The following is a 25,000-nucleotide window of genomic DNA, read 5'->3' on the forward strand; positions in this document are numbered from 1 at the left end:
AACCGTTTCCTTCAAACATACCCATCTTTGCTTTCCGAGATAATGTTCTCCACTTCCACACATTCTTCAACAATCCCAGAACTTTGGCCCCCTCCCCCACCCTATGATTCACCTCCGCTTCCATGGTTCCATCCGATGCCAGATCCACTCCCAAATATCTAAAACTTCTCTTCTCCAGTTTTTCTCCATTGAAACTTACCTCCCAATTGACTTGTCCCTCAACCCTACTTTACCTAATAACCTTGCTCTTATTCACTTTTACTCTCAGCTTTCTTCTTTCACGCACTTTAACAAACTCAGTCACCAGCTTGTGCAGTTTCTCACACGAATCAGCCACCAGCGCAGTATCATCAGCGAGCAACAACTGACTAATTTACCAAGCTCTCTCATCCACAACAGACTGCATACTTGCCCCTCTTTCCAAAACTCTGGCATTCACCTCCCTAACAGCCCCATCCATAAACAAATTAAACAACCATGGAGACATCACACACCTCTGCCGCAGACCTACATTCACTGAGAACCAATCACTTTCCTCTCTTGCTACACGTACACATGCCTTCCATCCATGATAAAAACTTTTCACTGCTTCTAACAACTTGCCTCCCACACTATATATTCTTCATGCCTTCCACAGAGCATTTCTATCAACTCTATCATATGCCTTCTCCAGATACATAAGTGCTCCATACAAATCCATTTGCTTTTCCAAGTATTTTTCACATACATTCTTCAAGGCAAACATCTGATCCACACTTCTACCACTTCTGACACCACACTGCTCTTCTCCAATATGATGGTCTGTACATGCCTTCACCCTCTCAATCAATACCCTTCCATATAATTTCCCAGGAATACTCAAGAAACTTATACCTTTGTAATTTCAACACTTACTTTTATCCCCTTTGCCTTTGTACAATGGCACTGTGCAAACATTCCGGCAATCCTCAGGCACCTCACCATGAGTCAAACATACATTAAATAACCCTAGCAACCAGTCAACAATACAGTCACCCCCATCTTTAATAAATTCCACTTCATTACTATCCAAACCCGCTGCCTTGCCGGCTTTCATCTGCCGCAGAGCTTTTACCACTTCTTCTCTGTTTACCAAATCATTCTCCATATATTTGTGTGTGCTTATGTCCGCGTGTATATGTGTGTGTGTGTGTGTGTGTGTGTGTGTGTGTGTGTGTGTGTGTGTGTGTGTGTGTGTTTGTGTGTGTGTGTGTGTGTGTGTGTGTGTGTGTATGTGTGTGTGTGTGTGTGTGTTTGTGTGTGTTTGTGTGTGTGTGTGTGTGTGTGTGTGTGTGTGTGTGTGTTTGTGTGTGTGTGTGTGTGTGTGTGTTCAAGTTCATTTCAACAAAGTATTGCTGTTTTTATGCCTTCAATCACTTTATGATTTCCTAGAATCTTTCCCTTATTTCCTTTTCAGGAAGATGATATATGCTTGAAGTAAGGCATATTTTTTTCTCACTTCTGATATCAGCTATAAGTATCAAGCAATAATAGACATCCAAATTTTTTGGTTTGATGAAAACAAATCTTCAGTTAGTAACGTTCCATGACTGTTCCGGAACTAATGCAGCGTATACTTTTTATGGCATTTAAAACAAAATTTTGATATACACGTATGCATAACAGTGCAAGAATATCACTGTACAAAATAGTAACTGACGACATGAATGTGATTATAGAAGCGTTTTACCGGCAGGTACAGTGTAGTGACTCCAGCAGACCAACACTGGGGTAGGAAACTAGGCAATGGGTCCTGGACAGGCATGATTGGTCAAGTGGCTAGGAAGGTAAGTGGCTGTATATTGTTGACAAGTGTTTACATGTAAACATTCACCACTTTGTTCAAACTGATGTGGTCAAGAAATACTGGGACCTGTCATTGAGAAGTCTGTTATATATATATATATATATATATATATATATATATATATATATATATATATATATATATATATATATATATATATATATATATATATATATATATACTATCCTTGGGGACAGGGGAGAAAGAATACTTCCCACTTATTTCCCGCGTGTTGAAGAAGGCGACTAAGGGGACGGGAGCTGGATCGGGGACCTGCAATCCTCCCCTCCTTGTATTTCGACTCCTAAAAGGGGAAACAGAAGAGGGAGTCATACGGGGAGTGCGCATCCTCCTCGAGGGCTCAGATTGGGGTGTCTGAATGTGTGTGTATGTAACCAAGATGAGAAGAAAAGAAGAGATAGGTAATATGGTTAAGGAAAGAAACCTGGATGCTCTGGCTCTGAGTGAAAAGAAACTCAGGGCAAAGGGGAAGAATGGTTTGGAAAAGTTTTGGGAGTAAAGTCAGGGGTTGGTGAACGGACAAGAGCTAAGAAATGAGTATCACTAATCCTGAAGCGAGAGTTGTGGAAGAGTGTGATAAAGTGTAAGAAAGTAAATTCTAGATTGATTTGGGGAAAACTGAGAGTAGTTAGAGAGGGATGGTTGATTAATTATTAGTGCTTATGCACCTGATCATGAGAAGAAAGATCATGAAAGGCAAGTGTCTTGAGAGCAGCTGAGTCAGCATGTCAGCATCTTTGATACACGGGACTAGGTATTAGTGATGGGTGATTTAGATGCGTAGGGGAGTAATGTAGCGGATGGGGTATAATTGGTGTACATGGGTTATTCAAAGTTGTGAATGGAGACAGTTAAGAGCTTTTGGATTTGTGTGCTGAAAAAAAGACTGGTGGTTGAAAATACCAGGTTTTAAAAGTGATGTATACATACAAATACGTATGTGAATAGGAGGGATAGTCAAAGGGATTACGTATTAATTGATATGCTTATAAAAGAGACTTTTGGATGTTAATGTGCTAAGATGGGCAGCTGGAGGGATGTCTGATCACTATCACGTGGAGGCGATAGTGAAGATTTGTAGAGGGTTTCAAAAATGAGGAGAAAATGTTCAGGAAAAGAGAATAGTGAGAGTAAGTGAGCTTGGAAAGGACACTTTTGAGAGGAAGTACCATAAAAGACTGAGTGTAGAATGGCGAAAGGTAAGAGCAAATGAAGTGCAGGGAGTGGGTGAGGAATGGGATGCATTTAGGGAAGCAGTGATAGCATGTGCAAAAGATGCATGTGGCCTGAGAAAGTTGAGAGGTGGGCAGATTAGAAAGGGTAGCGAGAGGTGGGATGAAGAAGTAAGGTTGCCAGTGAAAGAGGAAAAAAGGCCTTTGGAGGATACTTACAAGGAAGGAATGCAAATAACTAGATGTATAAAAGAAAGAGACAGGTGGTAAAGAGGAAGGTGCAAGATATGAAAAAGAGGGCAAATGAGAGTTGGGGTGAGAGTATCCTTAAACTTTAGGGAGAAAAAACATGTTTTGGAAAGAGGTAAATAACTTGTGTAAGACAAGAAAACAGATGGGAGCATCAGTGAAGGCGGAAAGGGGGGAGTAATAACAGATAGTGATGAAGTGAGGAGGAGTGAGTATTTTCATGTAGGGTGTTTTAGTCGGGATGCTGTCCGAAGTGAGAGGGTCAGGGATAATGCTTTGCTTAAGAGAGACGATGTAGTGAAAGGCTTGCGGAAGATTAAATCAGGTTTGGATCATACTGCAGTTGAATTAATTAAGAAAATGGAGACAGTGTAGTTAATTGGTTCATAAGGATACTCATTGTATGTATGGATTATAGTGAAGTGCCTGAGGCTTGGAGGAATGCATGCATAGTGCCTCTATACAAAAGCAAAGGGGATATAGGTGAGTGTTCAAACTACAGAGGCATAAGTTTATTGAGTATTCCGAGAAGATTGTTTGAGAGGGTATTGAGTGAGAGAATGAAAGCATGTACAGGATTGGATAAGAGCAGTATTGTTTCAGAAGTGGATCGGGCGTTTTCTTTGAAAAATGTGTGTTAGTACTTAAAAAGACAAATGGATTTGTATGTAGCATATACGGATCTAGAGAAGGCATGAGATAGGGTTGATGGAGATGCTTTGTGGAAGGTCTTAAGAGTATATGGTGTATGAGATAAGGTGCTGGAAGCAGTGAAAAAGTTTTCCCAATGATGTAAGGCATGTGTCTGCAAGGAGGAAGAGAGGAGAGTGAGGTTCGGTCTGAAGCATGGGTGTGTGATGTCCGTATGGATGTTTATTTTGTTTATGGATTGGGTGGTTAGGCAGGTAAATGCAAGAGTTTTGGAGAGAGGAGCGAGAACGCAGTCTATTGGAAATGGTAGGGCTTGGGAAGTGAGTCAGTCGTTGTTCGCCAACGATACACCTCTGGTGCCTGATTCGAGTGAAAATCTGCAGAAATTGGTGACTGAGTTTGGAAAAGTGTGTGAAAGGAAAAAGTTGAGAGCAACGTTATTAGGTTCAGTAGGGTTCCGGGACAATGTAATTGTGATGTGAGTTTGAATCGAGAAAGATTGGAGGAAGTGAAGTGTTTTAGATATCTGGGAGTACATGTAGCACTAAATGGAACCATGGAAGCGTAAGTAAGTCACAAGGTGGAGGAGCGGGCGAAGGTTCTGGGAGCAACGAAGAATGTGTGGAAGGAGAAAACGTTATCACGGAGAGCAGAAATTGGTATGTTTGAACGAATAGTAGTTCCAACAATGTTACATGGTTAAGAGACATGGGATATAGATAGCATTGAACGGGGGAAGGTGATTGTATTGGAAATGAAATGCTTGAGGACACTGTGGTGTAAGGTGGTTTAATTGAGTAAAGGATGAAAAGATAAGAGATATGGGAAAATAAAGAGTGTGGTTGAAACAGCAGAAGAAGGCCTGTTGAAAGTGTTTGGACATATGGAGAGAATGAGTGAGGAAAGATTGACAAAGAGGACATATGTACCAGAGGTGGAAGGAAGAAGGAGAAACGGGAGCCCAAAAATCAAAGGGTTTGGAAGTAAAGTAACAAAGATTTTGAGCGTTAGGGGATGACATAGAGGGGGGAGGAGCGTGAAAAGGAAAAATTAAAAGGAAATATACAAATGGCGACGTGCTTTTAAATGACTTAAAACAGGCTGTAAAAAGTCGGGTGTAAACCATAAAAGGGTTTTTGTGACCCTTTGGGTTTTGTGAAAAGGAGCTGTTTGGGTTTCCATACATATACACATAGCATGATAAACGAATCTAGCTTTATTATCCTAAGTTCCGGGCGCTACATCATGAAGGGGAGATACCGTTGTGCCCCCTGGCAGGGGGATACCGCCAAGGAAAGGGTTTTTGGGGGGGCAATGTTTTTTTTTTAAAATTATGTTGAAATTTTAAATTTCGTGTTTTTAAAAATTAATTATTATATTTTATTTATTATTTTATTATTTTATAATATTTTATTAACAAATTTTTAAATTTTAAATTATAAAATATTAATATATATATATAATATTATATTTCATATAAAAATATATTTTTATATATAATTAATATATATATATATATATATATATATAATATATTTTTTTTTTTTTTAATTTTTAAAAAAAAAAAAATTTATTTTTTTTTTTTTTTTTAATCCCAAAAAAAAAAAAAAAAAAAAAAAATGTAAGAAAAAAATTCCTTAAAAAAAAATTTTTAAGAAAAAAAATTAAATAAGGGCCAAGTATTTGAAAAAAAGAAAAAAAAAAATATATATTATATATTATATATATATATTTTTAAATATTTTATATATATATATAATATTTTTATATATATATTTTTATATATTTTATATAATATATTATCTTTTTTTTTCTCCCTGAAATTTAATGATACTATCCCACCCCAACTCTAAATTTGCCCTCTTTTTCACCTCTTGCACTTTCTCTTGCCCTCTGCCTTTTTTTTTTATACCTTTCCCCTCATTTGCTTTTTTTTCCCTGCAAAAATCGTCAAAACCCTTTCTCTCTTTCTTTCAAAAATAATCTTACTTCTTCGTTCCCCCACTCATACCTGTTCTAATCAACCCACCTTTCCCATTTCATCCCAAAGCATCTTTTGCGCAAGCCATCACTGCTTCCCTACATACATCCCATTCTTCCTTACACTCCCCTTACCTCCTTTGTTCTCCCTTTTTTCCCTTCTGTACTCACTCTCTCCTGGTACTTTTCCCCACACCCAAGTCTCCTTCCAAGCTCACTTACTCTCAACACCTTCTTTACCGCAAAATTCTCTTTCTTTTCTGAAAACCCCCACAAATCTTCACCTTCGCCTCCACAAGATAATGATCAGACATCCATCCCGGGTTTCACCTCTCAGCACATTAACATCAAAAGTCTCTCTTTCGTTTGTCCCATCAATTATCACGTTTAAACCAATAACCCCTCTTTGGCCATCTCTCCTACTTACATACGTATACTTTGTATATCTCCCCTTTTTAACCAGGTATTCCCAACACCAGTCCTTTTTCAGCCATAAATTACAAGCTCTTCACCATTTCCATTTACAACACTGAACACTCCTTGTTACCAATTATTCCCTCAAAATGCCACATTACTCACCTTTGATTTAAATCACCCATCACTATAAAACCCGGTCTTGTGCATCCAAACACCAACACACTCATTTAGCTGCTCCAAAAAACTTGCTCTATGATCTTTCTTCTCATTTCCCAAAGGGGCATATGCGCCAAATTTAACACCCATCTCTTCCATCAACAATCAGTTTTACCCATATTCAAAACTAGAATTTACTTTCTTTCACACTATCACATACTCCCACAACTCCTGATTCAGGGGGGTAGTACTTTCTCCCTTTTCCCCTTTCTCTTGTCATCCATAACCCTGACTTTACTTCCCAAGAACATTTTTCCCCAAAACCCCTTTTCCCCTTTACCCCTTTTGCTTCGTTTCACGCAGAGCAAAACATCCAGGTTCCTTTCTCAAAACATACTACCTTCTCGCCTTTTTTCTCATTTGGTTACATCCACACACATTTAGACACCCCATCTGAGCCTTTTGACGAGGATGAGCACCCTCGCGTGACTCCTTCTTCTTTTTTCCCCTTTTAGAAGTTAAATAAAGGAGGGGAAAGGGGGGTTTTGGCCCGCCGCTCCCGTCCCTCTTTGTCGCTTCAAAGAAAACAGTGAGGAATGAGTGGGAAGTATTCCCCCATCCCCAGGGGCAATAATATATTTTAAAATATATATATATATTATATATTTTTATATACTATATATATATAATATTTTTTATATATACAAATATAATATATTTTCTTTTTTTTTATTTTATTATCCTTTGTCGCGTCTCCCGCGTTTGCGATGTAGCGCAAGAAACAGACGAAAGAAATGCCCACCCCCCCATCCCACATGTAAACATACTTTCCACACACGCAAATATACCACCCTAAACAGCTTTCCAGGGTTTTCCCCCAACGCTTCAAATGCTTGTTTCAATCAACTGACAGCACGTCAACCCCGGTATACCCATCGCTCCAATTCACTCTATTCCTTGCCCTCCTTTCACCCTCCTGCATGTTCAGGCCCGATCACAAAAAAATTTTTTTCACCCCATCTTTCCAACTCCAATTTCGTCCCCCTTTCTTCTCCTCGTTCCCTCCCCTCCGCACATATATCCTCTTGGTAAAACCCTTCTCACTCACTTTTCCCATGTGCCCAAACCTCTTCAAAAACACCCTCGTCTATCTCTTAACCACGCTCTTTTTATTTCCACACTTTTTTCTCTTTCCCCTTTTACTTTTACTCACTCGATAAAACCACCTCACACCAACATTGTCCTCAACATCTCATTTCCGAAACATCCATCCTCCTGCGCACAACTCTATCCTTACCCCACGTCTTGCAACCATACCACTGTTGGAACCACTATTCCTTAAAACCCCCTTTACCCTTTTTTGCTTTCGAAGATAATGTTCTCGACTTCCACCATTCTTCAAGGCCTCCCAGATTTTACCCCCCCTTTCCCCCCCCTATGATCCACTTTCCGTTCCAGGGTTTTCCACCTTCTGCCAGATCCACTCCCAGATATCTAAACACTTCCTTCCCCCTTTTTTCTCCATTCAAACTCCCTCCCTTTTGATTTGGGGCCCTCAACCTACTGTCCCTAATAACCTTGCTCTTATTAACTTTTTCTCTTAACTTTCTTCTTCCACACACTTTAGAACTCAGTCACCAGTTCTGCAGTTTCTCACATTGAAATCTGCCACCAGCGCGTATCATCGCGAACAACAACTGACTCACTTCCCAAGCCTTCAACCCCAACAGACTTCTTTTACTGCCCCTTTTTCCCAAAACTCTTGCATTTACCTCCCTAACAACCCCATCCATAAACAAATTAAAAAACCATGGGGGACATCACACCCCCCTCCCGCAACCTACTTTCACTGGAACCAATCACTTTCCTCTCTTCCTAAAAGTACACATGCCTTACACCTCGATAAAACTTTTCACTGCTTCTAAGACTTGCCTCCCACACCATATATTCTTAATACCTTCCACAGAGCATCTCTATCAACTCTATCATATCCCTTCTCCAGACCCAAAAATTTCAAAAATACAGATCCATTTGCTTTTCTAAGTTTTTTATCACAGACATTCTTCAAGAAAAACACTGATCCACACATCCTCTACCACTTTTGAAACCACACTGCTCTTCCCCAGTCTGATGCTTGTACATGCCTTCACCCTCTCAATCAATACCCTCCCATATAATTTACCAGAATACTCAACAAACTTATACTCTGGTATTTGGAAATCACTTTATCCCTTTGCCTTTGTACAATTTTTTTACTATGCAAGCATTCTGCCAATCCTCAGGCACCTCACCAAGATTATACATACATTAAAAAACCTTACCAAAACCCGTCAATAATACGTCACCCCTTTTTTAAATAAATTCCCTTTGGGAAAACCATCCAAACCTGCTGCCTTGCGCTTTCTTCTTCCGCAAAGCTTTCACTACCTCTTTCTGTTTAACAAATCATTTTCCCTAACCCTCTCAAATTTTCCCCACCAAACCCCGACCAAAACACCCTTTATTGCCCTCTTATCATGAAACACATTCAGCAAACCTTCCCAAAAACCACTCCTCTCCTCAACATCACCACTACTTTTTATCACCTACCCATTAGCCCCTTCACTGAAGTTTTCCCCTTTGCTCCCTTGTCTTACGCAACTTTTATAAACCCCCTTCCAGAACATCTTTTTTTTTCTCCCTAAAATTTTAATGGATACTCTTCACCCAACTCTCATTTGCCCTTTTTTTTCGCCCCTTGCACCTTTCTCTTGACCTCCTGTCTCTTTCTTTTATAATCTTCCCACTCCAATTGCACTTTTTCATGCAAAAAATCGTCCCAAAATGCCTCTCTTCTTCTCTTTCACTAATACTTTCCTTTTTTCATCCCACCACTCACTACCCTTTCTACAACCCACCTCCCACTCTTCTCATTTCCCCAAGCATCTTTTGCGCAAACCATCCCCTGATTCCCTAAATTCATCCCATTCCTCCCCACTCCTTACTTTCCTTTTTTCTCACACTTTTCCATTCTGTACTCAGTCTTCCTGGTATTCCTACACAAGTCTCTTCCCAAGCTCCCCTTACTCTCACCAACCTCTTCACCAACATTCACTCTTCTTTTCTGAAAACCCATACCCAAAAACTTCACCTTAGACTCCACAAGATAATGATCAGACATCTCCAGTTGCACCTCTCAGACATTAACATCCAAAAGTCTCCTTTTGCCCGCCCTGCAATTAACACGTAATTTATAACGCTCTTTTTGGCCATCTCTCCTATTACAAAAGGGATACGTATGTATATCTCGCTTTTTAAAACCAGGTATGCCCCAAACATCAGTCCTTTTTCGCACATAAATCTACAAGCTCTTCACCATTTTCCCTTTACAACCTGAACACCCCCATGTATACCAATTATTCCCTTCAACTGCCATTACCCCACCTTTGCATTCAAATCACCATCACTATTACCGGTTTTTCGTGCATCAAAAACCCTAACAACTCAATTCAAACTGCTCCAAACACTTGCCTCTCATGATCTTTCTTCTCATGCCAGGTGCTTTTGCACCAAAAATCACCCACTCTCTCATAACTTTCAGTTTTTCCCATATAATCGAGAATTTATTTCTTACATTCTATAAAATACTCCCCAAATTTCTGTTTCAGGGGTATTGTACTCCTTCCTTGCTCTTGTCCTCTCACTACCCTGACTTTATCCCAGACATTCCCAAACCACTCTTCCCTTTACTTGACTTCGTTTCCTCAGAGCCAAAACTTCCATTTCCCTTTTCCCTTTCAAACAACTACCTATCTCTCCTTTTTTCACATTTTGGTTACATCCACACACATTTAGGCCCCCCGTCTGACCCTTCGGGAGGTGAGCACTCCCCGCGTGGGGTCCTTTTTCGGGTTTCTATTTTAGAAATTTTATACAAGGAGGGGGGGGTTTTTCTGGCCCCCCCGTCCGCCCTTTTGTCGCTTTCTACGACACGCGGGGGGAATACGTGGGAGTATCTTTCACCCTATCCCCAGGGTTAATATATATATATATCTTTATACACATACACACCTTTACACAAAACTTTCGCACATATACACACACACAACACAAATCATAATAATCATTGAAAAATGTAAGAAAAAAAATTAAAAACTGAAACTTCTAGTTGAAATAAATGAAAAAAATTAAATGCAAATAGGGGTTCAACCTCTGGCTATGAAAAAGGAAATGTAAATTTATTTACACAAATTCAATGCATTTCTCTTCAATTTAACCACGAAACAATAAGTTTCAATTTTCTAAGCAAACATTTTCTCAATTTCACTATTTTCTTGAAAAACCCACCTGTATAAAAAAACTATCACCCCAGAACACACTATAAACATTTACTTCCCTTTAAAAAGTTCTGGGGAAGTCTGTCTCTAAAACACGCGGGAAAACTCTACAACTGGGGGGTTTTGTGTTGCAATGGTTCCCGATTCACAACGTAGTAGCATCACTGGGGGGCCAAGGTATTCCGTTTGCGAGGCACCTTCCCATGGGTACTAGGAAACTTTTAGCACGGGGGGGGGAAACGAACCATTTTTTCACAAATCTGGACACTGTTGGGCCCTCCCATTAAAGGAAAATCTGATGGAAGAGGCATTTCTCTAAGGCTCCTGTATATGTTCTTCAATGGCAGTGGTTACCTCTTTGAATTTACACTGGTCAGAGTCTGTATCTGAGTGTGATTGATTTTTTCCAGTGAGCATCTGGGAAAATTTTCAAACTTGTTCTGCCTTGGTACACTTGGGCACCCTTTTGGGTTTGGTTCCAGTTGGGAAAAAGCCCAACATTTCCGGGAGAGGAAGACATTTAAATCACTGGCCAAATCCTTTGCTTGATATCAACATGTGCGGTTTTACTCCCGAACTTTCCCTTAAAAATTTAGGGGGAGGGGCGGTTTTATTGAATTGGGTTTGGGCTTGGCCTGAAAACCCCTTGGGCCCAAAACCATTTTTATTTTTTATCCTTCTTCTTGGGTTTCTACAATACATTTTACTTCTCTTGGAGTCCCCTTCTCCCGCTTTGGGGGGCCTCCTCTACTTTTGACACTTTCTCGTTTTTTTAGATATATAATTTTATATATATATATATATTATAAATTATATTATATATTTATAAATATATATTTATATATATATCAAAAAGCACATATATATAATTTATATGATATCACTACACACACATATATATATTATTATATATTATATATTTTAAAAATATTTTTTATATTTTTTTTTTTTTGTCGCTGTCCCGCGTTTGCGGGTACGCAAGGGGAACAGACGAAAGAAATGGGGGCCCCAACCCACCCCATACCATGTATTACATCGTCCACACACACACCTAAACAGCTTTCCAGGTTTACCCAGTCGTTCACAAGCCTTGATTCATACTGACAGCACGTCAAACCCCGGTATACAACATCGCTTCTTTACTCATCCCTTTCCTCTCTCACCCCCTGCATGTTCGGCCCCTATCACACAAAATTTTTTCACTCCTCTTTTCCCCCTTTTTCCCAATTTTGGGCTCCCTCTTTCCTGTTCCCCCACCTCCGACACATATATTCCCTTGGTCAATCTTTCCTCATCTTTCCCATGTGCCCGAAAAAAATTTCAAAACACCCCTCTTCTGCTCTCTCAAATTTCGCTCTTTTTATTTCCCCACATCTCCCCTTACACTTTTTCGTTACTTACCGATCAAACACCTCAACCACACATTGCTCAAAATCTCATTTCCCAGCACATCCTCCTCTCGCACAACTTATCCATTTGCCCCCCGTCTTGCAACAAACAACATGGGTTTGGGAAAAAATTCCTTCAAACATACCATTTTTGCTTTCCGGGGATAATGTTCTCGACTTCCACACATTTTTTTCAAGGCTCCAGAATTTTTTGCCCCCTCCCACCCTATGATCCACTTCGTTTAGGTTTTCCCTCCGCTGCCGATCACCCATATATCTAAACACTTTTACTTCCCTCAGTTTTTTTTCCCTTTTACCACCTCCCAATTGACTTCACCTCAAAACCCCACGAACCTAATAACTTTCTCTATTCACATTTACTCTTAACTTTCTTCTTTCACACACTTTTCCAACACCCTATATTGCCATCATCATCAAAAAACATTCCCAAAAAACCTTTAATTTCTCACTCCATCTCCTTCTTAAACACCACTACTTGTTATCACCTCAAAATTTTCGCCCTTCCTGAAGTTCCCATTTGCTCCCTGTCTTACGCACTTTATTTTCCTCCTTTCCCGAACATTTTTTATTCTCCTAAATTTAATGATACTCTCTCCCACAATTCTCATTTTCCTTTTTTTTCACTTTGCACCTTTCTCTTGACCTCCTGTCTCTTTTTTATACATCTCCATCATTGCAAATTTTTTCATGCAAAAATCGTCCAAGCCTCTCTCTTCTCTTCACTAATACTCTTACTTCTTCATCCCACCAATCCTTCCCTTTTATTCAACCAACTCCCACTCTTCTCATGCCACACCCTTTTTTTGGGCGAAATCAATCACTATTCCCTAAATACATCCCTTTCCTCCCCCCTCCCCTTATTCCATGTTTCTCACCTTTTTCCATTCTGTACTCAATCTCTCCGGGTACTTCCTCACGCAGTTTTTTTTCCAAGCCATTACTCTCACACCTCTTCACCCAATTCACTTTTCTTTTCTAAAAAACCATACAAATCTTCCCCTTTTAGCCTCCACAAGATAAGGGCAGAATCTCCATTGCACCTCTCGCACTTTAAATCAAAAGTCTCTATTTCGCGGCGCCTGTCATTTAAACGTAATCCAATAACGCCTCTGGCCATCTTTTCCTACTTACATAATACTTATGTATATCTGGGTTTTTTTAAACCGGGGTTTCCCAAATCACAGAGTGGCAGAATAAGGTGTTTGGTCGGGGTGGTGTGCAAGTGAGGGGGTTGGGGAAATTTTTATTTGGTAACAAGAAGAGGTATTTAAAAGCTTTGGGGAAAAGAAAAAAGCCGGCAAGGCAGCAGGTTGGGATGGATTGCAGTGGAATTTATTAAAAAGGGAGACTGTTTATTAAATTTTGGGAAAGGGTTATTTAATGTATGTATGACTCAGGGTGAGGTGCTGAGGATTGGGGGAATGCGTTCATTCCCTTTTGTAAAAAGGGGCAAAGGCGATAAGAGTGCGTGCTCAAATTACAGAGGTATAAGTTTGTGAGATTCCCTTTGTAAATTTTAGGGGAGGGTATTGTTTTTGGGAGGGTGAAGCAGGGACAGAGCATCAGTTTGGGGGAAGAGCAGTGTGGTTTCAGAAGTGTAGGGATGTGTGGATCGGTTTTGGGCTGTGAGAATGTATGTGAGAAAATTTAGAAAGCAAGGGGAATTTTATGTGGGCATTTAAGATCTGAAAAGGGCATATGATAGAGTTGATAGAGATGCCTCTGGAGGTATTAGAACATATGGTTGGAGGCAAGTTGTTTAAAGCGTAAAAAAGTTTATCGAGGGTGTAAGGATGTTTACGTGTTTTTAGGGGAAAGTGATTGTTTTCTAGTTATGTCTTTTTTGGGGGGGGGCAGGGGTGTTTTGATTGTCCTCTTTGGTTTTTTGTTTTTTTTTATGGGGTGGGTTTTTTTTTTGGGGGTGAAGGAAATTTTTGGAAAGAGGGGCAAGTATGAAGTCTGTTGGGGATTAGAGAGCTTGGAAAATGAGCATTGTTTTCGCTGATGACGGTTGGTGGCTGAAATTTATGTGAGAAAAATGCAGAAGCTGGTGACTTTAGTTTGGTAAATTTTGAAGAAAAGAAGGGAAAATTAAGAGTTTAAAAGTAATAAGAGCCAAAGGTTTTTAGGTTTTCAGGGAGGTTTGAGGGTCAAGTCAATTGGGGGGAATTTTTAATGCACAAAATGGAGGAAGTAAAGTGTTTTTTGATATCTTTTGGGGTGGATTGGAGCGGATGGAACCATGGAAACGGGAAATGGGTCATAGGGTGGGGGGGGGGGGGGCGAAAAAAATCCTAAGCCTTTAAGATGTGGGAAGGTGAGAACATATCTCGGAAAGCAAAATGGGTATTTTGATTGCTGTACTTTTCGGGCGTGGGGTATGGATAGAGTTGTGCGCGGAGGATGGATGTGCGGAAAAGGGGAAAGTTGAGGACAATGTGTGGTTTTGGGGTTGATCGATTTAAATAAAGTAAGGGTAAGAGAGATGTGTGGAATAAAAGACGTGTTGAGAGAGCAGAGAGGGGGTTTTTAAATGGTTTTTGGGCACATGGAGAGATGAGTGAGGAAGATTTTACAGAGGATATATGTTCGGGGGTGTAGGGAACGAGAAGTGGGAGGGCCAATTGGAGTGGAAAGATGGGGTGAAAAGTTTTTTTGTGATCGGGGGCCCGAAATTTCAGGAGGGTGAAAAGGAGGGCAAGGAATTAGAGTGAATTGGATCGATGGGGTAACCGGGGTTGACGTGCTGTCATGGATTAAATCAGGGCAGTGAAGGCTGGGTAAACGATGGAGAGCTGTGTGGGGAATGTATATTTCCGGTGTGACGTATTTTATAACTTTTTAGGGGTTTTTTGGGCATTTTTTTCGTCTGTTTCCTTGGGCGCTACCTCGCAAATGGGGGAGACAGCGAAAAAGCAAAAAAAAAAAAAAAAATTAATATATTTTAATAATTTTTTTTTCCTTTTTTTTTTTTACTTTGTCGCTGTCCCCGCTTTTGCCGAGGTAGCGCAGGGAAACAGACGAAAGAATGGCCCAAACCCCCCCCCCCAAATACACATGTACATACACACGCCCAAACACACGCAAATATCTTTCCTAAACGCTTTCCAGGGTTTTTACCCCGACGCTTCACATGCCTGATTCAATCCACCAGCACGTAAACCCCCCTGTATACCACATCGCTCCAATTCACTTTTATTCCTTGCCCCCCCTTTCACCCCCCCTGCATGTTCAGGCCCCGATCACACAAATCTTTTTCACTCCATCTTTCCACCCCAAATTTTTGGTCTCCCCTTCCTCCTCTTTTCCCTCCCCCTCCGACACTATATCCTTTTGGGTCAATCTTTCCTCACTCATTCTCTCCATGTCCCCAACACCACTTCAAAAACCCCCTCTTCTGCTCTCCCAAACCCACGCTCTTTTTATTTCCACACACCCTCTCTTCCCCTTACGTTACTTACTCGATCAAACCACCTCACCCACACATTGTCCTCAAACATCTAAATTTTCCCAGAAACCATCCATCTTGCGCACATCTCTATCCATCCCCCACGCCTCGCCCCCATACAACATTGTTGGAACCACTATTCTTCAAACATACCCATTTTTGCTTTCCGGAAAAGTTCTCGACTTCCACACATTTTTCAAGGCCCCCAAAATTTTCCCCCCCTCCCCCCCCCTATGATCCACTTCCGCTTCCATGGTTCCATCCGCTGACAGATCCACTCCCAGATATCTAAAAACACTTCACTTCCTCCAGTTTTTTCCATTCAAACTCACCTCCCAATTGACTTCCCCCTAAACCCTACTGTACCTAAAAACCTTGCTCTTTTCAAAATTTACTCTTAACTTTCTTCTTCCACACACTTTACCAAATCAGTCACCAGCTTCTGCAGTTTCTCACATGAATCACCACCAGCGCTGTTTCTTCAGCGAACAACAACTGACTCACTTCCAAGCTCTCTCATCCCCAACAGACTATACTTGCCCCTCTTTCCAGGACTCTGGCATTTCCTCCCTAACAACCCCATCCATAAACAAATTAAACAACCATGGGCCCATCACACACCCCTGCCGCAAACTACATTATTGAGCCCAATAAACTTTCCTCTCTTCCCTACACGTTAAATATGCCTTACATCCTCGATAAAAATTTTTCCCACTGCTTCAACAACTTGCCTCCCACACCATATATTCTTAATAACCTTCCACGAGCAATCTCTATACTCTTTTCATATGCCTTCTCCAAAATCCATATATTTATATATATATAATATATATATATATTATATATTATATATATTAAATTTATATATATTATATATATATATATATATTTTTATATTTTATATATATATATTCTATTGGATCTAAGTTAAAGTATCCTTAATATTACACTGTTAAATCCATAAAGTTAGAAAAAAAAATTCATTTATAAGTTGAGCCCAAACCCCCGATTTACAAACCCAAAAATCTTTTAGTAGTAACTTACTCTACTTCCATGTTGCTTAAATCCTATAAAGTAAATGTTGGCTTTCAACAACAATAATATATAAAGAATATCTTAATCAGGAAATCACCCGAAAAAAATTTCCCGGGTGATCTATAAAGTGCCTTGTGGAAATTGTGATTTTTGGTTGGGCAGAGAGGTAAGAGTCTTTCTGTTAGACTTAAGCGACATACATATAGTATAAGATCAAGACAAGAATCAAATACCTTGTTTAATCACGTTAAAAACTATGAACATTGGATTGACTTGAGTAATGTCATCTCAGTTATTAACTCTAACTCCAGTACCATGAGAAATATCATTGAATCTTCTATTATCAAACACACAAAGAACTATAATGCTAATATTAGTGAAGGTCTATACAAATTGGATAACTTTATTGTTGATAAGATTTGCAAACAAATCATCTTGTCCATATAATAAGTTTATGATACAATCGTTGTTTGTCTTGGACAATCGCATGTTCACCAAATGGCGTCCTAGTTACGTCTCTTCGCTTTACATCAACTTACTTTTATATTTCTCTCTTGTTTTCCCCGATAATGTGATTATTACACGAAAGTGCACTTGGGAACTTATCGTGTTTTATTTTCCCCGTGGACTCATAGGAATATACTTGATCACGCGCAAAATTTCGATCATTCCCGATATGTTTATATATATTTATTTATTTATCTATTATACTTTGTCGCTGTCTCCCGCGTTTGCGAGGTAGCGCAAGGAAACAGACGAAAGAAATGGCCCAACCCCCCCATACACATGTATATACATACGTCCACACACGCAAATATACATACCTACACAGCTTTCCATGGCTTACCCCAGACGATTCACATGCCTTTATTCAATCCACTGACAGCACGTCAACCCCGGTATACCACATCGCTCCAATTCACTCTATTCCTTGCCCTCCTTTCACCCTCCTGCATGTTCAGGCCCCGATCACACAAAATCTTTTTCACTCCATATATATATATATATATATATATATATATATATACGAACAAAGTACATATGATCGCGCACCTTCACACAATATACAAACCTCAAACAGCCAGGATCGAACCCGCGACCCCTGTGCACTGGGCGGGAGCGCTACCTCTTGGCTATGATCGCTCCTAATAGCGAAATGACTATTCGAATACTATGTGCTCGAATACCTTTCGTCTCACGTTGGTGAGCAACGGGGTCTGCACCGGTCATTTCCCATCAGGCTCGCACAGCCAGCAGACAGCATTTTAGTGAACCTTACCGTAAAACGCAGAGGTATATGAATACGAACAAAGTGCATATGAACGTGCACCTTCATAGAAAATACAAACCTCCAACAGCCGGGATCGATCCTCCTACCTTTCTCATGCAACAAACATCTTTTGCACAAGCCATCACTGTTTCACTAAATACATCCTATTCCTCCCCCATTCCCCTTACGTCATTTCCTCTCACCTTTTTCCATTCTGCACTCAGTCTCTCCCGGTACTTCCTCACACAAGTCTCCTTTCCAAGCTCACTTACTCTCACCACTCTCTTCACCCCAACATTCTCTCTCCTTTTCTGAAAATCTCTACATATCTTCACTTTCGCCTCCAAAAGATAATGATCCGACATCCCTCCAGTTGCCCTTCTCAGCACATAGACATCCAAATATCTCTCTTTCACACTTTTATCAATTAACACGTATACATACATATACACACAAAGTCATATACACATATACACATGTACATATTCATAATTGCTGCCTTCATCAATTCCGTCGCCATTCCGCCACACAAAAAGAACAGCAACCCCCCCCCCCCTTCCGCACGCACGCGCACTCGCGAAGAAGCACTAGGAATAGACAACAAAGGCCACATTCGTTCACAATCAGTCTCTAGCTTTCATGTGTAATGCACCAAAACTACATCTCCCTCTTCACATGCAGACCCCACAAGACTTTCTAAGGTTTACCCCAGACGCTTTACATGCCCTGGTACAATCCATTGACAGCTCGTCGACCTCGGTATCCCACATCGTTCCAATTCACTCTATTCCTTGCACGCCTTTCGCCCTACTAAACATTCAGGCCACGATCGCTCAAGATCTTTTTCACTCCATCCTTCCAGCTCAAATTTGATATCCCATTATTCCTCGTTCCCTCCACCTCTGACGCATAGATCCTCTTTATCGATCTTTCCCCACTCAATCTCTCCATGTGACCAAACCATTTCAATACGCCCTCTTCTGCTCTCTCAAATACACTCGTTTTATTACCACACATCTCTCACACTTTCATTACTAAATCGATCAAACCACCTCACACCACATATTGTCCTCAAATATTTCATATCCAGCATATCTACTCTCCTCACTCATTCTCTCCATGTGACCAAATCATTTCAAAACACCCTCTTCTGCTCTCTCAACCATACTCATTTATTACCACACATCTCTCTTACCCTTTCATTACTTACTCGATCAAAAAAACTCACACCACATATTGTCCTCAAACATCTCATTTCCAGCACATCCACCCTCCTCCGCACAACTCTATCTATAGCCCACGCCTCGCAACCAAATAACATTGTTGGAAACACTATTCCTTCAAATATACCCATTTTTGCTCTCCAAGATAACGTTCTTGCCTTCCACATATCCTTCAACGCTCCCAGAACCTTTGCCCACTACGCCACTCTGTGACTCAGCTAGCTTCCATGGTTCCATCCGCTGCTAAATCCACTCCCAGATATCTAAAACATTTCACTTCCTCCAGTTTTTCTGCATTCAAACTTACCTCCTAGTTAATTGTCCCTCAACCCTACTGAACCTAATTACTTTGCTCTTAGTCACATTTACTCTCAGCTTTCTTCTTTCACACACTTTACCAACTTCTGCAGTTTCTCACCAGTGCTGTATCATCAGCGAACAAATGACTCACTTTCAAAGCCCTCTCATCCACAACAGACTGCATACTTGCTCCTCTCTCCAAAACTCTTGCATTCACCTCCCTAACAATCCCGTCCATAAACAAATTGAACAACCATGGAGACATCACGTACCCCTGCCACAAACCGACATTCACTGACAACCAATCACTTTCCTCTCTTCCTACTCATACATGCCTTATATTTTACATAAAAACTTTTCACTGCTTCTAGCAACTTACCTCCCACACCATATACTCTTAATACCTTCCACAGAGCATCTCAATCAACTCTTTCAAATGCCTTCTCCAGATCCATAAATGCTACATACAAATTCATCTGTTTTTCTAAGTATTTCTCATATGCATTCTTCAAAGCAAAAACCTAATCCACACATCCTCTACCACTTCTGAAACCACACTGCTCTTCCCCAATCTCATGCTCTGTACATGCCTTCACCCTCTCAATCAAAACCCTCCAATATTATTTCCTAGGAATACTCAACAAACTTATACATCTGTAATTTGAACACTCAGCCTTATCCCCTTTGCCTTTGTACAATTACACTATGCATGCATTCCGCCAATCCTTAGGCACTTCACTATGAACCATACATACACTGAATATCCTCACCAACCAGTCAACAACACAGCCCCCCCCCCTCTTTTTTTTGATGAATTCCTCAACAATACCATCCAAACCCACCACCTTGCCGGCTTTCATCTTCCGCAAAGCTTTCACTACCTCTTCTCTGTTTACCAAATTATTCTCCTGGGCACTCTCACTTCGCACACCACCTCGACCAAAACACCATATATCTGCCACTCTATCAAACACATTCAACAAACCTTCAAAATACTCACTCCATCTCCCTCTCACTTTACCACTACTTGTTATTAACTCCCCATTTGCCTCCTTCACCAGTTTTCCCGCTTGTTCTCTTGTTTTGCGCACTTTATTTACCTCCTTCCAAAACATCGTTTTATTCTTCCTAAAATCTAATGATACTCTCTCACCCAAACTCTCATTTGCCCTCTTTTTCACCTCTTGCACCTTTCTCTTGACCTCTTGCCTCTTGCTTTTACACATCTACCAGTCATTTGCACTATTTCCCTTCAAAAATCGTCCAAATGCCTCTCTCTTCTCTTTCACTAAGAATCATATTATTTCATCCCTCCTCTCACTACCCTTTCTAATCTGCCCACCTCCCACCTTTCTCATGCCAGACATCATTTGCGCAAGTCATCACTGTTCCCCTAAATGCATTCCATTCCTCCCTATTCCCCTTACGTCATTTTCTCTCACCTTTTTCCATTCTGCATTCAATCTCTCCTGGTACTTCCTCACAAAAGTCTCCTATCTAAGCTCATTTACTCTTACCACTCTCTTCACCCCAACATTCTCTCTTCTTTTCTGAAAATCTCTATATATCTTCAACTTCGCCTCCACAAGATAATGATCAGACATCCCTCCAGTTGCCCCTCTCAGCATATCAACATCCAAAAGTCTCTCTTTCACTCTCTTATCAATTAACACGTATACATTTATATACATACACAGACATATTCACATATACACACATATGCATATTGATACTTGCTGCCTTCATCCATTCCCCTCGCAATCCTGCCACACATAAAAAACAGAACCCCCCCTTCCCCGGCTGCACGCGTGCGCGCGCGCGATAGCGCTAGGGAAAGACATCAAAGGTCACATTCTTTCACAATCACTCTCTAGCTGCCATGTGTAATGCACCAAAACCACAGCTCCCTCTCCATATCCAGACTCCACAAAACTTTCCATGGTTTACCTAGACGCTTCACGTCGACCTCGGTATACCACATCGTTCCAGTTCACTCTATTCCTTGCACGTCTTTCACCCTCCTATATGTTCAGGCCCCGATCGCTCAAGATCTTTTTCACTCCATCCTGCCACCTCCAATTTGATATCCCATTTTTCCTCATTCCCTCCACCTCTGACGCATAGATCCTCTTTATCGATCTTTCCCCACTCAATCTGTCCATGTGACTAAACCATTTCAATACACCCTCTTCTGCTCTCTCAACCACAATCTTTTTATTATCACACATCCTTCACACTTTCATTCCTGAATCGATCAAACCACCTCACACCACTTATTGTCCTCAAGCATTTCATTTCCAACACATCCACCCTTCTCCGCACAAACGTATCTATAGCCCACACCTTGCAACCACATAACATTGTTGGAACCACTATGCCTTCAAATATACCCATTTCTGCTCTCCGAGATAAAGTTTTCGCCTTCCACACATCCTTCAACGCACCCAGAACCTTCGCCGCTTATCCCACTCTGTGACTCAGTTAGTTTCCATGGTTCCATCCGCTGCTAAATTCACTCCCAGATACCTAAAACACTCCACTTCCTCCAGCTTTTTTGCATTCAAACTTACCTCCCAGTCAACTTGCCCCTTTGCTCTTATTCACATTTACTCTAAGCTTTCTTCTTTCACACATTTTACCAAACTTCTGCAGTTTCTCACCCGAATCAGCCGCCAGTGCTGTATCATCAGCGAACAACAACTGACTCACTTCCAAAACCCTCTCATCCACAACAGACTGCGTACTTGACCCTCTCTCCAAAATTTTGTATTTACCTCCCTAACAACCCCATTCATAAGCAAATTAAACAGCCATGGAGACATCACACATCCCTGGCGTAAACCGACATTCATTGGGAACCAATCACTTTCCTTTTCCTACACTTACATACGCCTTACATCCTTGATCAAAACTTTTCACTGCTTCTAGCAACTTACCTAACACATCATATACTCTTTATACCTTCTACAAAGCATCTCTATCAACCGTATCATATGCCTTCTCCAGATCCATAAATGCTACATACAAATCCATTTGTTTTTCTAAGCATTTCTCACACACATTCTTCAAAGCAAACACCTGATCCACATATCCTCAACCACTCCTGAACCCGCACTGTTCTTCACCAGTCTGATGCTCCCTACATGCCTTTACCCTCTCAACCAATACCCTCCCATATAATATCCCAACAAACGTATACCTCTGTAATTTGAACACTCCACTTTATGCTCTTTGCCTTTGTACAATGTCACCATACATGCATTCCGCCAATCCTCAGGCACTTCACCATGAACCATACATACATTGAAAAACCTTACCAAAGAGTGAACAACACAGTCACCCCTTTTTTTAAAATTCCTCTGTAATACCATCCAAACCCACCGCCTTGCCGGCTTTCATCTTCCGAGATGCTCTCACTACCTCTTTTCTGTTTACCAGACCATTCTTCCTGATCCTCTTATTTTGCACACCACCTCGACCAAAACACCCTATATCTGCCACTCTATCATCAAATACATTCAACAAACCTTCATAGTGCTCACTACATATCCTTCTCACTTCACCACTACTTGTTATCCCTTCCCATTAGCACCCTTCACCAATGTTCCCATTTGTTCTCTTGTCTTACGCACTTTATTTACCTCCTTCCAAAACATCTTTTTATTCCCACAAAATTTAATGACACTCTCTCACTCCAACTCTCAATTGCCTTCTTTTTTACCTCTTGCACCGTTCTCTTGACCTCCTGCCTCTTGCTTTTATACATCCCCCAGTCATTTGCACTGCTTCCCTACAAAAATCCTCCAAAGGCCTCTCTCTTCTCTTTCACTAACAATCTTGCTTTTTCATCCCACCACTCACTGCCCTATCTGATCTGCCCACCTCCCACCTTTCACATACCACAAGCATCTTTTGCGCAAGCCATCACTGCTTCCCTGAATACATTCCTATTAGCCAGGTCCATAGCCTAGCGGTAGCATTCCCGCCTGTGGCACAAGGGTCCCGGGTTCGATCCTGGCTTTTGGAGGTTTGTATGTTCTATGAAGGTGCGTGTTCCTCTGCACTTTGCTCGTATTTATATACCTCCGCGTTGTACGGTTAGGTTCGGCAAAATGCTGTCTGTTGGCTGTGAGCTCCTGTTGGGAAATGACCGTTGTAGACCCCGTTGCTCACCAACGTGAGACGAAGGGTATTCGAATAAATGGTATTCGAATAGTTATTTCTTATTAGCCAGGCCCATAGCCTAGCGGGCTATAGCATTCCCGCCTGTGGCACTGGGGTCCCAGGTTTGATCCTGGCTGTTGGAGGTTTGTATCTTCTATGAAGGTGCGTGTTCCTATGCACTTTGTTCGTATTCATATACCTCCGCGTTGTAGAGTTAGGTTCGGTAAAATGCTGTCTGCTGGCTGTGTGCGCCTGTTGGGAAATGACCGGTGTAGACCCCGTTGCTCACCAACGTGAGACGAAGGGTATTCGAGTACATGGTATTCGAATAGTTATTTCTTATTAGCCAGGCCCATAGCCTAGCGGTAGCATTCCCGCCTTTGGCACAGGGGTCCCGGGTCCGATCCTGGCTGTTGGAGGTTTGTATGATACATATATATATATATATATATATATATATATATATATATATATATATATATATATATATATATATATTTTCTTTTTTATTATACTTTGTCGCTGCCTCCCGCGTTTGCGAGGTAGCGCAAGGAAACAGACGAAAGAAATGGCCCAACCCCCCCCCCATACACATGTATATACATACGTCCACACACGCAAATATACATACCTACACAGCTTTCCATGGTTTACCCCAGACGCTTCACATCCTTGCTTCAATCCACTGACAGCACGTCAACCCCGGTATACCACATCGCTCCAATTCACTCTATTCCTTGCCCTCCTTTCACCTTCCTGCATGTTCAGGCCCCGATAACACAAAATCTTTTTCACTCCATCTTTCCACCTCCAATTTGGTCTCCCTCTTCTCCTCGTTCCCTCCACCTCCGACACATATATCCTCTTGGTCAATCTTTCCTCACTCATTCTCTCCATGTGCCCAAACCACTTCAAAACACCCTCTTCTGCTCTCTCAACCACGCTCTTTTTATTTCCACACATCTCTCTTACCCTTACGTTACTCACTCGATCAAACCACCTCACACCACACATTGTCCTCAAACATCTCATTTCCAGCACATCCATCCTCCTGCGCACAACTCTATCCATAGCCCACGCCTCGCAACCATACAACATTGTTGGAACCACTATTCCTTCAAACATACCCATTTTTGCTTTCCGAGATAATGTTCTCGACTTCCACACATTTTTCAAGGACCCCAGGATTTTCGCCCCCTCCCCCACCCTATGATCCACTTCCGCTTCCATGGTTCCATCCGCTGCCAGATCCACTCCCAGATATCTAAAACACTTCACTTCCTCCAGTTTTTCTCCATTCAAACTCACCTCCCAATTGACTTGACCCTCAACCCTACTGTACCTAATAACCTTGCTCTTATTCA

The 25,000-nt window shown here is 41.1% G+C and overlaps 1 protein-coding gene across 1 annotated transcript in view; it reads left to right on the forward strand.

Moving 5' to 3' along the window:
* Positions 1-25,000, forward strand: part of LOC139753620 (probable glutamate receptor) — a 316,265-nt gene that overhangs the window by 130,216 nt on the left and 161,049 nt on the right. Inside the window, exon 3 of the mRNA XM_071670236.1 lies at positions 1,715-1,805. Coding sequence (XP_071526337.1) covers positions 1,715-1,805 — 91 coding nt within the window. The remainder of the gene's footprint in view (positions 1-1,714; positions 1,806-25,000) is intronic.

The sequence above is a fragment of the Panulirus ornatus genome, chromosome 15 (genome assembly GCF_036320965.1).
Source record: "Panulirus ornatus isolate Po-2019 chromosome 15, ASM3632096v1, whole genome shotgun sequence".
Taxonomy (NCBI): domain Eukaryota; kingdom Metazoa; phylum Arthropoda; class Malacostraca; order Decapoda; family Palinuridae; genus Panulirus; species Panulirus ornatus.